The sequence below is a fragment of the Procambarus clarkii genome, chromosome 61 (assembly GCF_040958095.1).
Source record: "Procambarus clarkii isolate CNS0578487 chromosome 61, FALCON_Pclarkii_2.0, whole genome shotgun sequence".
Taxonomy (NCBI): Eukaryota; Metazoa; Arthropoda; class Malacostraca; order Decapoda; family Cambaridae; genus Procambarus; species Procambarus clarkii.
In genome coordinates this window covers 14,180,059-14,198,246 of record NC_091210.1, presented here as the reverse complement: position 1 = coordinate 14,198,246, position 18,188 = coordinate 14,180,059, and the positions used below count along the sequence as shown (strand labels likewise).

Sequence of the window (18,188 nt, the reverse complement as noted above, 5' to 3'; positions counted from 1 at the left end):
AATTCAATTATCTTTGACATCTAAATTAACAACACTTTGTTACTGATAATTAAGTTGTTAACAAATTCTTGAAGTGAGAGAGTGTTGGGGGCATCAGACCATTGCAGAAATTAGATGATTATTTTTTTTTAATTAATCCTCGAAATTGTTTCGTGAAAAAAAAAGTTTAAGCTGATAGTCAGAGTTCTTATCTCTTGTTCTTTTGTTTATCTTTTAGGGAGGGATTTGTTGGACTTTTTGGACTTGTGGGACTTTTGTGACTTGTTGGACTTTTTGGGGGCTTTTGAACTTGTGGGACTTTTTGGTCTATTGTGGCTTGTGGGACTTGTTGGACTTGTGAAAAAGTTAGTTTCTGGACTACATTTATACTTGATTGCTACACATTTTCTTTTATATGTCATTGTATCAATTTAATTTCATAATATATAATTTTAGTCATTATAATGCTCAATATACAATGTGTTCAAGCGTATAATGAACACACAAAACGTTATATATAATTTCCGCTGAGCTGAAATAAGGATATTTGATATACAAAGATTTAGATGTTTCGTAAATTTTATGTAATAAACAGAGTAAAGAATGCCATGTTATCACAGATGATTACAGTAGATAGGACAAGGGAAGGGCACGTATATGTATGCATGTATACATACATATATACATACATACATGTGAGTAAATCACGAAAAATAAACACGTGATTAAAATGTGACAATGTCAGACCACGGAGGAAAATTGAAACAGGAATTTCCTTAAGTACTTTCGTATATTAATATATCTTCAGAAGGAGTGGCGATGTATTCACTCCTTCTGAAGATGTATTAATATACGAAAGTACTTAAGGAAATTCCTGTTTTAATTTTCCTCGTGGTCTGACACTGTCACATACATACGCACATACATACATACATACATACATACATACATACATACATACATACATACATACATACGGTTTCGTTGATACACACACTTATGTCTGAATGTATATATCTTATACATTCGTATTCCAGCACTGTTATACATACACACATACACATACATTGTAAATAAATTGTAAATGATTCTCTTATCAGCAAATACTGAACATACAACAAAGAAAAATACACACAATCGACATTAACTCCTCCAAATGTTTAAAAAACAAACAAATTAAACAAAAATAAATTAATCAAAAAATATATATCGTTTCAAAATTTAGTTTCACTTTTAAGTGGCATTTTGAATAATATATAAACTTTATCCCAAACATATTTAAAAAATACTTTTGCTAGCTATTTATGTAATTTTTTGGGGGGGTTAATACAGAACTTGTATAGCAATATTTCAAATATTTAAAATCCTGTTTATGGTGAAAAAAAAATTTCTGGAGCTTTATAGCAAAATAATTAATGTTTACTGGAATCCATTAAAAACGAATCATTATCAATTATCCTGATATAATAAATATTATCCATATTTGCTGATCTTAAATAAAATCCAAATCACAGATAAAATAAAATAAACCATTTATACTCTCAGGATAAACATTCACTAACATTTAGCCAACAAATCTGTTATCCAGAGGATAAAACACATAATATAAATTCAGATTTATCCAGTCGGTTGGCCCTAAATGGATGAGATTGTCAATATAACTAATTTTTTATTAAATGTGTTTAAAATAGCCAAAATTCAACGTAAGTGAGAAGATCTTGGAAGATCCTAGAAGATCTAGGGAGATTTTGGAAAATCTTGGAAGATCTTGGAAGATCCAGGGAGGTTTTGGAAAATCTTGGAAGATCTAGGAAGACAATATTGCTATTGAATTAGTCACTAAATTCGTGAAGAATTCTAAGAATATTTACATTTAAAGACAGATTGTAAGCAAGAGATTATTTGAGCGACCTAATTCATATATACTACATTTCTCACATCAAATATTTTCTCTAAAAATCTATGACAGGGCAAAGAAGAAAGATCAAAGACATTTAAAAGTCGTGGTCATAAAATAAGTCACAGGGGTCCGAAAGTCTAAAAATTTTCAGTGTCAAAAATTGTTTGACACTTTTCTTACCAGACACTAAAAAGTGTCACTAAACACTAAAAAGACACTAAAAAGCCCCGAAATCATCTCAAGATAACCTCAAGATAACCTGACACAAGAAAAATCCTCTCAACTAAGATCACCAACGAGAATCAGGATTCCCAAATGGGTTTACACAAGTGTCTGTAAACCAGAGAATAGATCAGGTACAGTGTCGAGTCTACGGCATTAGTCTACAGACAGACACGAGCTAAGAATATGGTACAATTGGTACATGTAGCTTACAGGGGGGAGGGAGGAGGTTACGAAGATCAATTCACCTCTTTTGCAACAAATGGAGTTTAAACCTGTACGGAAACTGGTCATACATATATCTCAATAAACAGTTTCTTGATGATAAATAATTATAAACAGGAATTAAATCAAGGACCCAACCCACATATATGAAAAAGATGACGACGCTCTGGACCGCCTCTGACCCCTAACCACCTCGTAACGACTTAAGTGAATCAACAATGACATTGATTTGGCGTTGAATTGCCGTTGCTCTTGCATCCTGAGCCCACTTGGGACAGAATAATGAGTCTGGAGATCATTGGACGACTATTATTAAGATCTCACTTCGTAGAAACAAACTATATACTATCTTAAATGGTCGGTAGTCTCAGGTCAGCCATTATGTGTTAGAGTAAGAGGTACTTAGCATCCTGGGTTGGTAAATAAGTTACGAACACGGTAGTTATGTCAGTACCAGGATCACTAGTTATGTCACCACCAACATCACTAATTATGACAGCATTACTAATTCTAGTTGTCACAGCACTTAACCAATTTCACTGTCTTTTAAGCCGCATTAAAACATTAGTTTTCAATAACGTGTTAAACCCAATAAACCCATAGTCGCCTTGGTGCTAACAGGTGATAATCACCAATGAACGATGCTTCACCATCGTTTAAAATATCTTTAATCACCATTACTCACAACCAATTTGTTGAGTTCTTGCGTCACTTTCAGCCACTTGACGTCTGAGGTCACTATAGTTTGTGAGTCCCTAACCCCACGGCTTGGTCACCAAGGCCTCCACATTCTTCTTAAAGAGAGGTCAAAGGGCATGTTATTGTGCTGTCTTCTCTCGACTATATCCTCTCCAACATCCATCAACATATCCATCTCCACTTCTTCTCCCTCCTCCATCGCTTCGGCTTTCTCCAACACTTGATCTCCACCTCTTTGAGGTTGTATAAACACCGGCAATGGTGGAGGTTGTTTTAATGGTCCTTCCTGAGGGAGAACGCCTGGTGTTGGAGTTTCCAGTCGGAGAACGTGTAGTGTTGGAGGCGTGGGAGGGGTTGGAGGCAGCATATAAACACCTTGGATAGTTGTAGGAGTTAGCATGCATGGTTGCTGCGGCACTCTGTGAAAAGTGCTGCCAGGAGGCGTATTCTCCGGCGTCAGAATCTGGACACTGCGCATCGAAGTACCCGAAGGAGTCGCTGGAAGGTATTGCGTCGAAGTCTTGGGTTGAACAGCGATCGCGGAGGTCTGGAAACCTTCATTTATTATGGCTTGACTAGTCGGAGGTGCGGTGGCCGTTCGTTGAAGCTCGTCTCTAGTCGGCGATGACATCGGAGGTACACTCTGGCCTCCGGAATTACTAGCAACTCTGCGGTGAGTGAAGCGAATTGTGCCGTGTCCTTTGGAGGTTGTGGGAGTGAAGAGCGTTGGGGAAATGCGTGACAGAATGCTTCCAGTTGGGGGGGTTGGAGGCGTTGGAGGCAGTCGGTGAAGATTTTGGAAGCCTAATAACCTTTCTGGAGGGTTACTAAACACCATAACGCCCACGGGAGCTGCTGGGGATGGTGCTGATCCAGCTACACTAACGGTTCCAGCAGCACTAGGTGTAGTTCCAGCAGCACTAAGTGTTGTTCCAGCAGCACTAGGTGTTGTTCCAGCAGCTCTAGGTGTTGTTCCAGCAGCACTAAGTGTTGTTCCAGCAGCTCTAGGTGTTGTTCCAGCAGCACTAGGTGTTGTTCCAGCAGCACTAGGTGTTGTTCCAGCAGCTCTAGGTGTTGTTCCAGCAACACTAGGTGTTGTTCCAGTAGCACTAGGTGTTGTTCCAGCAGCTCTAGGTGTTGTTCCAGCAACACTAGGTGTTGTTCCAGCAGCACTAGGGGTTCCAGTAACACTAGGTGTTGTTCCAACAGCACCAGGTGTTGTTCCAACTGCACTAGATGATGCTCCAGGTGCCCTAGGTGCTAAACTAATAACTTCCAAATTTGAAATGGGTTTAGCATATACCTCAGTAGGTGCAAACTCTTCTAATGTCGAAGTTTGTTTTGAAATGTCGTTTTTAATCTCACATTTGCTTCCTTCACTTTTGACGTTCCCGGGTTCAATTTTGGTCGCTGAGGAGGCCGTTCTTATCGTCGTGATTCCGGAAGACATGGTGATTGTGGCAGGTATACTGGAAGGGCACGTTTCAGCCTTCACATTTCTTATATTGACTGTCGCCAGTGTCTTGGAGTTATTTCCCAAGCTGTCTTCAGCAGTCTCAAACAGCAAAGAAGGGTCCAGGACGCCCTGAATCACAAAAGCTAAACTGCCACTAGGAAGACGAGTTGGAACGAGAGTTAAGCCGGGTACTTGAGGAGAGGTGGACGTTGTACATTGGCTTGAGCTTGTAGCTTTGCTTGTAGACACTGTTGGGTGGGCAAAGGGCTGCTCTTCCTGGGTAGAACTTGGCACTCCAGATGGACTGGTGCTGGGAGCCTCACGTGATACATGTGTGGAGGAATTCTTGTTGTCGACCAGCTTGAGGAAGCTGTGGAGATGCTGCAGAAGTCTTGGTCGAATGTTGTCATGTTCATGCTCTAGATATTGCTTCATGGCGCTGTCAATGGTGCTAATACATTTCTTAAAGCCAAGTCTATAGTTTTCCTCGCTGTCAGTGCTGCGAGCGGTTGGGGTTTTGCCATGAGGAGCCTTCAGATTGGGCCGGTCGTCTTGCGATGCCTGGAATGTCTTGACAGTGGTGGGAGTTTCAGGAGATGAAGTACCCTTCTGTGCAACGTTACCCCCTTGTGCAACAGCGTATGTTTGTACAATTATACGCCCCTGTTGCAGAGTGTCCCCTTGCACATTGGTGTTATTCTGTGCAGCTGAACCTCCTTGTGACACAGCCTTCTCCTGTTCCGCAATATTCCTTTGTGTAGCTGTGTCTTCCTGTGTCACAGCGCTCCCCTGTGGAATGGCACACTCTTGCTGAACAACGCTTCCAGTTGGGCTATTCTTTCCTTCTAATATATTGACACTTTGCGGCACAGTGGCGCCCTGGAACAAGACGCGTATTGAGGAACCTCCATTTTGTGAATCTTCGACCCCCAGGAGCTTGCTTGGAGGAGCAGCCGTGCCCTTGGACGTCCCACTCGCCCGGCTCTTGAGTCTGAGGAGATGCTTGACGGTAAGCTCGAGTATGTCAGCTTTCTCTAGCTTGGTGGGCTTGCCAGCCTCGCCCTTGACCAGGTGGGCCTCGGCCAAGAGAGAGGCCAGGTCGTTCAGGCTCGTGTTAATTCTCTCCCGTCGTTTCCGTTCCATCAGTGGCTTCCGGATCTGTCGAGGAGACAGGACAGGTGAGTGACGGGTGGACAGGTGAGTGAGACAAACACGTGAATAAAGCACACAGATGAATAAGGCGACCAGGTGAGGTAAATCGAATTAGTGAATGAGGGAGAAAAGGTGTCAAGAGACAATTTAACACAATTATATACTCCCCTTTAAGGCATGACAATCCTGACACAGGATAAGAGTGTCATCCTACTCTGCCGACCATCACACGAAACGTTGGCTTTAAAATTTCAGGAAAACGTTTCCGGTTAACGAAGCAAAAAACGTTTTTAATAGCAAGCAAACAGGAGGAATGAAGCAAATGTGGCCAAGATATGATTGGTATACATATGTGTTCAATATATGACAGGTGTATATGTAGCCAGGATAAGGTAGGTGAATATATGGCCAGGATATGGCAAATGAATATGTGGCCAAGATATGATACGTGGATATGTGGCCAGGATATGATACGTGGATATGTGTGCAGGATATGATACGTGGATATGTGGCCAGGATATGAAAAGTGAATATGTGACCAGGATATTTAAGATGGATATGTTGCCAGGATATCGAAGATGGATATGTGGCCAGGATATGAGAAGTATATAAATATTATATACTAATATTATATATAGAATAGTATTATTTATATATATATAGAATATATAGAAGTATTAATTAATGTTGTAAAACATGAATTAAAAAAGTCCACTTTTGGCTGTCAACCAACTCACACTAAACATAAAAAAGACCTACTACATCTTATTTGGAAGCAAATCAACAAATACAGTTCAGCTATAGACAGATAATGTTAACATTAGCAATAATAATGATTGAAAGTTTCTTTGCCTGTACTTAGACAAGAGACTCAACTTCAGCACCCACATACAACACATAACTAAGAAAGTCTCTTAAATAGTTGCTATACTCTCTAAAATCAGATATTATATACCTAACTCTGCTCTCCTCTCACTATATTATGCACTAATATATCCCTATCTTACATATGGTATCTGTGCATGGGGTTTAACCACTGCAAACCACCTCAAGCCCATCATCACCCAGCAAAATTCGGCTATCAGAACAATATCAACTCTGCTTTCAGACAACACTCCGCCCCCTTGTTTAACTCCCTAAACATGCTAAACGTAAACTCACTCCACACATTCTCTTGTGCCATCTACATTTACATAACCCTGTTCTTAAATGCAAACCATGCTCTGAAACTCTCCCTGGACAGATGTAATAGGACCCATTATCACCACACCAGAAATAAATATCTCTTTGATAACCCCAGAGTCAAACTTAATCTGTTTAAACACTCAATGCAAATAAAGGGACTTGATCTATGAAACTCACTCCCTAATGAATTGAAAAGCTGCCCAACTTTTGCCTTATTCAAAAACAAAAACAAAAGTATATATATATATATATATATATATGCGAACAAGCCTGAATGGCTTGTTCGCATATATAAATATGCGAACAAGCATATTTGCATATTGTTCGCATAAAACTCACACCCCAGAACAAGTCTGGGGTGTGAGTTTTCAGTTATATATATATATATATATATATATATATATATATATATATATATATATATATATATATATAGATATATATATATATATATATATATATATATATATATATATATATATATGTACCTAAGCCATTCAACTTTACCATTGTGATCATTGCTGCCATCTTATACGTGCTATCAATATGCTTTATTGTGCCTAATAATCTTTCTCAAATTATCAGTCAATTATCAATGAGCTTTAATATACCTACTAATCTCTCTCAAATTTTCTTCAATGTACCTGTTAACATTTTATCAATTTTGCTAGAATTTACCTACTTAATATTATCTGTTAAATTAAGGACTTGTATATATATAAATAAAGTAAATAAATAAATATATGACAGGATAATATGTGGCCAAGATATGATATGTGGATATGTGGCAATGTTATGACAGGTAGATATTTGTGCAGAATATGACATGCGGATATGTGGCCAGGATATAACGCGGATATATGATCAGGATATGACAGGATGATATATGGCAAGGATATAACTGGCGAGTATGCTGCCAGGTATGATGGTTGTATGTGTGGCCAGGATATGATACGTATACTGAACACAGCCTAGAGGTACTGAACACAGCCTAGAGGTGCTGAACACTGCCTAGAGGTGCTGAACACTGCTTAGAGGTACTGAACACTGCCTAGAGGTACTGAACACAGCCTAGAGGTGCTGAACACTGCCTAGAGGTGCTGAACACTGCTTAGAGGTACTGAACACTGCCTAGAGGTACTGAACACTGCCTAGAGGTACTGAACACTGCCTAGAGGTACTGAACACTGCCTAGAGGTACTGAACACTGCCTAGAGGTACTGAACACTCCCTAGAGGTACTGAACACAGCCTAGAGGTACTGAACACAGCCTAGAGGTGCTGAACACAGCCTAGAGGTACTGAACACTCCCTAGAGGTACTGAACACAGCCTAGAGGTACTGAACACAGCCTAGAGGTACTGAACACAGCCTAGAGGTACTGAACACAGCCTAGAGGTACTGAACACAGCCTAGAGGTACTGAACACAGCCTAGAGGTACTGAACACAGCCTAGAGGTACTGAACACAGCCTAGAGGTACTGAACACAGCCTAGAGGTACTGAACACAGCCTAGAGGTACTGAACACAGCCTAGAGGTACTGAACACAGCCTAGAGGTACTGAACACAGCCTAGAGGTACTGAACACAGCCTAGAGGTACTGAACACAGCCTAGAGGTACTGAACACAGCCTAGAGGTGCTGAACACAGCCTAGAGGTACTGAACACTCCCTAGAGGTACTGAACACAGCCTAGAGGTACTGAACACAGCCTAGAGGTGCTGAACACAGCCTAGAGGTACTGAACACTGCCTAGAGGTACTGAACACAGCCTAGAGGTACTGAACACTCCCTAGAGGTACTGAACACTGCCTAGAGGTACTGAACACAGCCTAGAGGTGCTGAACACTCCCTAGAGGTACTGAACACAGCCTAGAGGTACTGAACACTGCCTAGAGGTACTGAACACAGCCTAGAGGTACTGAACACTCCCTAGAGGTACTGAACACTGCCTAGAGGTACTGAACACAGCCTAGAGGTACTGAACACTCCCTAGAGGTACTGAACACAGCCTAGAGGTACTGAACACAGCCTAGAGGTACTGAACACTCCCTAGAGGTACTGAACACAGCCTAGAGGTACTGAACACTGCCTAGAGGTACTGAACACAGCCTAGAGGTACTGAACACAGCCTAGAGGTACTGAACACTCCCTAGAGGTACTGAACACAGCCTAGAGGTACTGAACACTCCCTAGAGGTACTGAACACTCCCTAGAGGTACTGAACACTGCCTAGAGGTACTGAACACTCCCTAGAGGTACTGAACACAGCCTAGAGGTACTGAACACTGCCTAGAGGTACTGAACACTCCCTAGAGGTACTGAACACTCCCTTGAGGTACTGAACACAGCCTAGAGGTACTGAACACTGCCTAGAGGTACTGAACACAGCCTAGAGGTACTGAACACTGCCTAGAGGTACTGAACACAGCCTAGAGGTACTGAACACACCCTAGAGGTACTGAACACAGCCTAGAGGTGCTGAACACAGCCTAGAGGTACTGAACACAGCCTAGAGGTACTGAACACAGCCTAGAGGTACTGAACACTCCCTAGAGGTACTGAACACTCCCTAGAGGTGCTGAACACAGCCTAGAGGTACTGAACACTGCCTAGAGGTACTGAACACAGCCTAGAGGTACTGAACACAGCCTAGAGGTACTGAACACTGCCTAGAGGTACTGAACACTCCCTAGAGGTACTGAACACTCCCTTGAGGTACTGAACACAGCCTAGAGGTGCTGAACACAGCCTAGAGGTACTGAACACAGCCTAGAGGTACTGAACACAGCCTAGAGGTACTGAACACAGCCTAGAGGTACTGAACACAGCCTAGAGGTACTGAACACTCCCTTGAGGTACTGAACACAGCCTAGAGGTTCAAAACAAAACAACGTTGTTGCCAAAATTCCACGCTAAAATAATGGAAATATGTTTGCCTTTCTTTTGAACAGAAATAAAATACTCGAAAATATCAGAACAAAATTTTTTGCACCTTGCATTATCATAAACTAAAATGAAAACAAAAAAATCATCAATGGTAACAAAATAAACACAAAACATCAATGTAATTATTGTATACAAAATCCGGTAATAGTATATTCAAATTTGCTGCAACAAAAATCCCTTTAAACATTTAAAGAATTTTTTTTACAAAAACGCGAACTAGGCCTATTGGGAAAAATTATCTTTGATAATGAACGTATCTGCAAAAGTCTAACTAGGCCTAATATATATATATATATATATATATATATATATATATATATATATATATATATATATATATATATTCTTGGCGTTATATTTGTTTTGTTAGTAAATTTGTATTATAATGTGGTGACTGTTTACTGTATATAGTATAGTAAATGTCACATATATTGTCTAAATAAATTACTGAGCGAAACTGAACGGGTTTATATAATGATTTCTGTGCTCAACACTAAATGGATCGCAGTTTTTACAATCACAACGCTAATATTTCGGTGCTTTAGAGAAATTTAAAGCACTGCAGAATTGACCCTTCCTGTCAAAACACTTCAAATTTGACGCTTGTCAAACCGAATGAACGGACTGGGTTTACCAACCCTGATAATTAATCATAACAACAAAAAAATAATTAATAATTCCTATATAACTTACCCTTCTTGTCTCACTCGGTGGGCGCGGGAGTTTGGGTCGAATAATATTTCCCGGCTGAAGCCCCATGGTCGGGTGGACAGGAGCGACGTCCTCACCCTCTGCGGCCTCACGCGCGTCTGAGCCGCCCGGCGCCCTCACACCCCCTCCCGCCATAACCGAGTTGCCACCTATTGTTTTTTTTTATATTGCATTCGTTATTGGACAAAACTAATCAATAAATTAGAGTTTGTGAGAATGACAATGAAAGTGCATCAGTATAAACCAATAAATTAAAATTTATTCGAATTATGACATTAATGATAATTAGGAAAAATGCTAGACCCAAATGTTTGCACCTGTTGAAACATGTCTGTGACCTGTTAATAACCTGTTCTTATGTGTTTATATCCGTTAATGCGTGTTTAAGAACTCTGTTTTCCTGTTTATAACTCTATACGTGGTTGTGACCTGTTATACATATCAGTAGCCTCTCCATACGCGTCTGTAACCCGTTTATACGTGGCTGTAACTTATATATAAGCAGTTGTGGCATTTCATACATATCTGTAACCCCTTTCATGTTTGTCTGTAACACGGTGATTACGTGTCTGTAACTTGTTTACGAGGTTGTAACCTGTTATACATATCTGTAACCCTTTCATGAGTGTCTGTAACGCATTTATATTTGTCTGTAACTTGTTTATTCATGTCTGTAACCCGTTACATGTCTGTAACCCGCTTATATGTGTCTGTAACTTGTTTATATGTGTCTGTAACTTGTCTATATGAGTCTGTAACTTGTCTATATGAGTCTGTAACTTGTCTATATGAGTCTGTAACTTGTCTATATGAGTCTGTAACTTGTCTATATGAGTCTGTAACTTGTCTATATGAGTCTGTAACTTGTCTATATGAGTCTGTAACTTGTCTATATGAGTCTGTAACTTGTCTATATGTGTCTGTAACTTGTCTATATGAGTCTGTAACTTGTCTATATGAGTCTGTAACTTGTCTATATGTGTCTTCTGTTACCTCTACCGCCTTTCAGTGTTATAGAAACGGTCATTTCCTTCTGAAACTAGAGTCAAGTTAGTTAATAAAAGAATCAAATATATGTTTTACCTGTCTAGTAATTAAAGCATATATGCAACAGTTTAGCTTGAGAGATTCATGCTGAAGCTTTTAACCTTAACTGTCTGACAGACAGGTGACAGACACCAAGCCAGCCGTCACTCAGACAGGTGACAGACACCAAGCCAGCCGTCACACAGACAGGTGACAGTCACCAAGCCAGCCGTCACACAGACAGGTGACGGCCTCCACACAGGAAACAACAGATGTAGCAGGTATTGTGACGGCGTAACAGCACGTCAAAGGCAGAAGACTAAGGAAAGTAATCCACCCACTACTCCGGATATTCCGGATAAAGCCAATAATAATATCCGGATTACCGATATTGTCCGGATAAACGAAATTCCTAAACCCTTAAGACGAATTTTCGGGATGGCTTCACCTGTTGCATGTACCTGTTGTTCGTACCTGTTGTTCGTACCTGTTGCATGTACCTGTTGTTCGTACCTGTTGTTCGTACCTGTTGTTCGTACCTGTTGTTCGTACCTGTTGTTCGTACCTGTTGTTCGTACCTGTTGTTCGTACCTGTTATTCGTACCTGTTGTTTGTACCTGTTGTTCGAACCTATTGCTCAGGCTAGGGCCTAGTAATAAAATAAAATAATAAGAACCCGTAATAAAATAGGGGCCTGAAAGCTGAGTGGACAGCGCTTCGGATTCGTAGTCTTAAGGTCCCGGGTTCGATCCCCGGGGGAGGCGGAAACAAATGGGCAGAGTTTCTTTCCCCCTGATGTTCCTGCTCATCTAGCAGTAAATAGGTACCTAGGAGTTAGACAGCTGCTACGGGCTGCTTCCTGGGGGTGTGTGTAACAAAAAGGAGGCCTGGTCGAGGACCGGGCCGCGGGGACGCTAATCCCCGAAATCATCTTAAGATAACCTCAAGAAGATAACAGTATTGCTAGGATGTGATGCTTAGGACAGATCTACTGGTAGTTGCTCCAGGTGAGTAATGTGTGGTAAGATATCAGGTGAGTAATGTATAATAAGATATCAGGTGAGTAATGTATAATAAGATATCAGGTGAGTAATGTATAATAAGATATCCGGTGATTAATGTGTGGTAAGATATCAGGTGTGTAATGTGTGGTACGATATCAGGTGAGTAATGTGTGGTACGATATCAGGTGAGTAATGTATGGTAATATATCAGGTGAGTAATGCATGGTAGGATATCAGGTGAGTAATGTGTGGTACGATATCAGGTGAGTAATGTGTGGTAAGATATCAGGTGAGTAATGTATAATAAGATATCAGGTGAGTAATGTGTGGTAAGATATCAGGTGAGTAATGTGTGGTAAGATATCAGGTGAGTAATGTATAATAAGATATCAGGTGAGTAATGTGTGGTAAGATATCAGGTGAAGCGGCTCTCAACTGGTTAAGATATCAAGTGAAGCGGCTCTCAACTGGTTAAGATACCAGGTGAAGCGGCTCTCAACTGGTTAAGATACCAGGTGAAGCGGCTCTCAACTGGTTAAGATACCAGGTGAAGCGGCTCTCAACTGGTTAAGATATCAGGTGAACCGGCTCTCAACTGGTTAAGATACCAGGTGAAGCGGCTCTCAACTGGTTAAGATATCAAGTGAAGCGGCTCTCAACTGGTTAAGATACCAGGTGAAGCGGCTCTCAACTGGTTAAGATATCAAGTGAAGCGGCTCTCAACTGGTTAAGATACCAGGTGAAGCGGCTCTCAACTGGTTAAGATATCAAGTGAAGCGGCTCTCAACTGGTTAAGATATCAGGTGAACCGGCTCTCAACATCACCTGTCCGTTGGCGCTGGAGGCTTCGTGGAAGTGTTTATTTAACAACAATAACGCCAGCTCTTCCAGCTGGGAAGTTTTCTGGAAAATTTCCCAGGCTGGGAGTAACAGGTAGGTAGGAGAGAGGGAGAGAGAGAGAGAGAGAGAGAGAGAGAGAGAGAGAGAGAGAGAGAGAGAGAGAGAGAGAGAGAGAGAGAGAGAGAGAGAGAGAGAGAGAGAGAGAGAGAGAGAGAGAGAGAGAGAGAGAGAGAGAGAGAGAGAGAGAGAGAGAGAGAGAGAGAGAGAGAGGGGGGGAAACAGAAGGAGAGTGAGAGAGAGAGGGAGACAGAAGGAGAAAGAGAGATATCGCATTCTTTATCTTTTCCATCTCTCCTTCCATTTAACATAGCGATTTTAGTACCCAGAAACCACCCCAAGACAGTCAGTCCCCAGATGCCATCCCAAGACAGTCCCCAGAGACCCAAGACAGTCCCCAGAGACCATCCCAAAACAGCCCCCACAGACCATCCCAAGACTACCCAGAGACCCAAGACAGTCCCCAGAGACCCAAGACAGTCCCCAGAGACCCAAGACAGTCCCCAGAGACCATCCCAAGACAGTCCTCAGAGACCCAAGACAGTCCCCAGAGACCCAAGACAGTCCCCAGAGACCATCCCAAGATAGTCCCCAGAGACCACCCCAAGACAGTCCCCCAGAGCGCCAAGACACCACAGAGCGCCCTCTATCTTCCAGTGTCTCGGCCAACGGTCCTCAACGCGTAAACAGGTCAGGATGTACCTGGCTTAGAGCGCCGGTAGATCGCATGTGAGTCTTTGTTGATACCCAAGACACTCTCTCTGGGGCCCGCCCTTCCTTCCCGACCGTTGGGTCCTCTCTCCCGTAACGGGAAACTTGTAAATAAGAGAAAACTCGACTGTTGGAAGCGGCCGGACGATGAATGAAATACCTCCTCTTTATCCCTCCGACCGACCGCCTTTGGCGAGTCCCAATCTCTGCCCAGATGGCTTCGCTGGTTTCTGTATTAGCTGGGTTTATTGGTCGCGTTAGTAGTTTGTTTCGTTTGTTGCTGTAATCGATTTATTGGGATGAATTATTGTTTTCCTCGTCGATGGTTTTATAATGATATATTCAAGTGGAATGTATTTTTAATTACTTCCTTGTTGTACTGTATGAACATAATAGTGTAGCTATCTATCTATCAATCTAATGCATAAAAAAATTGAAAACATAAATAAACACACAAAACATTACTTATTAGCTTTTCATAATAGTAAATATATAAATTCACGAGATAATATACCAAATTATCCTTTAATTAAAAACGAGGCGTGTCCCAAGCCAGAGTCACAGCCACGCCTAGAGACGCAGCTGTTCACTTGTAATCCAGCACTGATGCCGCCAAAACTCACCCGTCAATCCTCGCTTCAACGCACTCAAAAAAAAAAAAAAGTACCTCCACCCTCCGGAGATAAACGAACAAACACTCATCTTGCATAACTACCAACTAATTCGCTCTCCTAAAGCACAATAACTTACAGGAGAAGAGAGAGAACATTCAGAACGGTTAGGAAACAGATCGAAAATTGTGGATGTTCTCGGGTGTTGTTGTTCCACTCTGACACCCTGAACGTCACCCGACCCCACCTGTTGAGCCACGGCTTCTGACGCTCCAATTACTCGCGATTTCTAATATGTCTTACATTTCGTTTTGGACATTCGTTAAAATCTAAGTAAATGTGAATGAATGAGCACATTTCGTTACATATGCACGTAGTTGATGAGTTTGGAATACGTGACCAAGACGAGGCACAAGGGATTGAACCCGTCGCCTAGACAGCTTCCGCCAACGACAAGGGTTGAAACCCTCGTTCAATTAGCGTTTGCTAGTTGTCAATTTCGCTAGTTAATCCCACGAAGAAGATGAGAAAATATTTAAGTATGGCGGGCGAACAGCGCACCTTGCCTATCAACACCAGGCAAGAACACACTCCAGAAGAAATAAGTATAAATAAAGAAGGGAAGAGAGAGAGAGAGAGAGAGAGAGAGAGAGAGAGAGAGAGAGAGAGAGAGAGAGAGAGAGAGAGAGAGAGAGAGAGAGAGAGAGAGAGAGAGAGAGAGAGAGACAGACAGACAGACAGACAGACAGACAGACAGACAGACAGACAGACAGACAGACAGACAGACAGACAGACAGACAGACAGACAGACAGAGAGAGAGAGAGAGAGACGGATACCTGCCGACCTACCTGTTGGACTCACCATCTCGCTTCATTGAGCTAAGCCTGTGTGGAATGTTTGACGTTGTGCCGCCAGAGGGAGTGTGATGGAGGGAAGCTGGTGGAGGGGTAGTGCTAGGAGGCTGATGGAGGGTAATACTAGACTGGTTGAGGATAGCAAGAAAAGGCTCGGAGGGAACATGTTATCAGGCAAATAAAATATGACAAAAAATTAATGGAGGATATTGACGGAGAGAGTGAATAGATGAGAGAGCCGAGAAGAGTAGATTAGACATTAGAGAAACGTAGATAAGAGAGTAGACTATACAAAAAGTTACTTAGCTTATATCAAGAGCAAGCTATGTGACTCTAAAAATCCTATCTATGATGATAAGATTTATGCATTCAGGGTCATACCCTGTATGACCTATCTCGAAGGATGGTTGGTCATACAGGGGCATGTGGATCAGCATCCTGCACTGTCAAACTTTGGCTGCATTATGAGGATATCCTCAAGAACACGAGAGGTAATAAAGTAATTGCAACGCTCCAGGTACCTCATGCCGGCAGGTGTTAATGGTGTAATGACTGAACAGTCAATAATATAGTGTGTGAGATCATGACCCAGTTCCTGGTCACCGAGTTGACACCTAGAGTGTTCAGGATTGGGGGATCCGTTACCTGTTGCCACCTGCCACAAGTAACTGTAACCCCACCTGATCCTGGCACCTGTTGCCACCTGCCACAGGTAACGGTAGCCCCACCTGATCCTGGCACCTGTTGCCACCTGCCACAGGTAACGGTAGCCCCACCTGATCCTGGCACCTGTTGCCACCTACCACAGGTAACGGTAACCACACCTGATCCTGGCATCTGTAGCCACCTGCCACAGGTAACGGTAGCCCCACCTGATCCTGGCACCTGTTGCCACCTGCCACAGGTAACGGTAAGCCCACCTGATGCTGGCACCTGTTGCCACAGGTAACGGTAACCCCACCTGATGCTGGCACCTGTTGCCACCTGCCACAGGTAACGGTAAGCCCACCTGATGCTGGCACCTGTTGCCACCTGCCACAGGTAACGGTAAGCCCACCTGATGCTGGCAAGCACTGTTTCGCATTATCAAAACTTGACAACTAACTTTTATACTGGCGCTTTCAGGTCTTTGAGAGACTAACTGCTTTCTTATCAGACCTGAATGTTTACAGTAAAATAGTCTTAACAAAAAGAGATGGGGATACATAGATCTAGTTTAACTTCATCTGTGTGGCATCTTAAATTGCTTCCTACGTTTGCCATCATGATAAATTATATTTGCGTGAGTTGGATGCATAAAAGAAAGATTATAAACTATTTTTTTATGTAAAACTGAGTATATTAAGTCTACGGAAATAACACACAATCTTGATGTAGATATAAATTTATAATCTTTATTTGCCTGTCACTTATTCAATTCAAATATAAAATCTTGATTTCGTCATAGTGTTATCATTTAAATGCATATGAAATTTATTTTTCCAATACAAATGATAAAAATCTATATGTTTTATTAGATTTAACCATAATTTGAGTGTGAGTGTGTGTGTGTGTGTGTGCCTTTTTGTCGATCAAAGAGCCGAAGCTCAACCTCCGCAAGCACAACTAGGTGAATACATACACTGGTGGTACGCGAACAAGGGGACACAGGTGGAAACTGAGTACCCAAATGAGCCACAGGGACGTTAGAAAGAACTTTTCAGTGTCAGAGTAGTTAACAGATGGAATGCATTAGGCAGTGATGTGGTGGAGGCTGACTCCATACACAGTTTTAAATGTAGATATTATAGAGCCCAGTAGGCTTAGGAATCTGTACACCAGTTGTTTGACGGTTGAGAGGCGGGACCAAAGAGCCGAGCTCAACCCCCACAAGCACAATTAGGTGAGTACACACACGCGCACCTGCCAAGTAGAGCCAGAGACGTTGACTACGCCAGGGCCTGAGGGAAGGTCCACTGAAGACCAGATTCAGATCCAGGTGCACACTCTCCAGACTCTCCAGCAGCTGTTAGAGCACAGTTCATATTTTGTTTCATGCAGATTAAGTGTTTGTGCTCACCTTGATACACTTATAGAGTAGAGCATTAGCTATTAAATGCTCTACTCCCGCGTTAGTTAATAAATGAATCTTTACTAATGTATGTGTTGGTGTATTGCTCTTTGTTTTATATTACCTAGGTTCTCTCTAATCGGAAATCCTTGGTTCGATTCCCCAGCGGGACTGAAATGAATGGGCGTTTCCTTTCACCTTATGCTGCTGTTCACCTAGCAGCAAATACGAACTTGCGAGTTAAGCAACTGTTGTGGGGGTTGCATCCTGGGGAGGGTCAGTTATTTGATCTTGAGGGGGAGATCTCGACACAAGGCTAAAGCATACATATACACAGGCTGCGTGTCCCCGAACGAATTAACACCCTCAATACCTGTTAGGCTGAAAGAAGCGTATCTAGGTCAACGACTGATCACGATGAAGCCCACAACAGTCAGCTAACTCTTGGGGGATCTATAAATGGTTAAGTGAACAGTGGTGTCATGTGTAAGGAAGCTTGTTGACCAGACCACACACTAGAAGGTGAAGGGACGACGACGTTTCGGTCCGTCTTGGAC

General features: G+C 42.1%; 1 protein-coding gene across 1 annotated transcript; it reads right to left on the bottom strand.

Moving 5' to 3' along the window:
* Window positions 1–819: 819 nt before the first annotated feature.
* Window positions 820–10,563, bottom strand: LOC123774431 (uncharacterized). Its single transcript, XM_045768735.2, has 2 exons — window positions 10,460–10,563; window positions 820–5,639 (listed from the first exon to the last, which is right to left on the bottom strand). Exons 1-2 carry the CDS (start codon window positions 10,523–10,525, stop codon window positions 3,099–3,101), a joined length of 2,607 nt encoding a protein of 868 aa, XP_045624691.2. The 5' UTR covers window positions 10,526–10,563; the 3' UTR covers window positions 820–3,098.
* Between the last annotated feature and the right edge of the window lie 7,625 nt (window positions 10,564–18,188).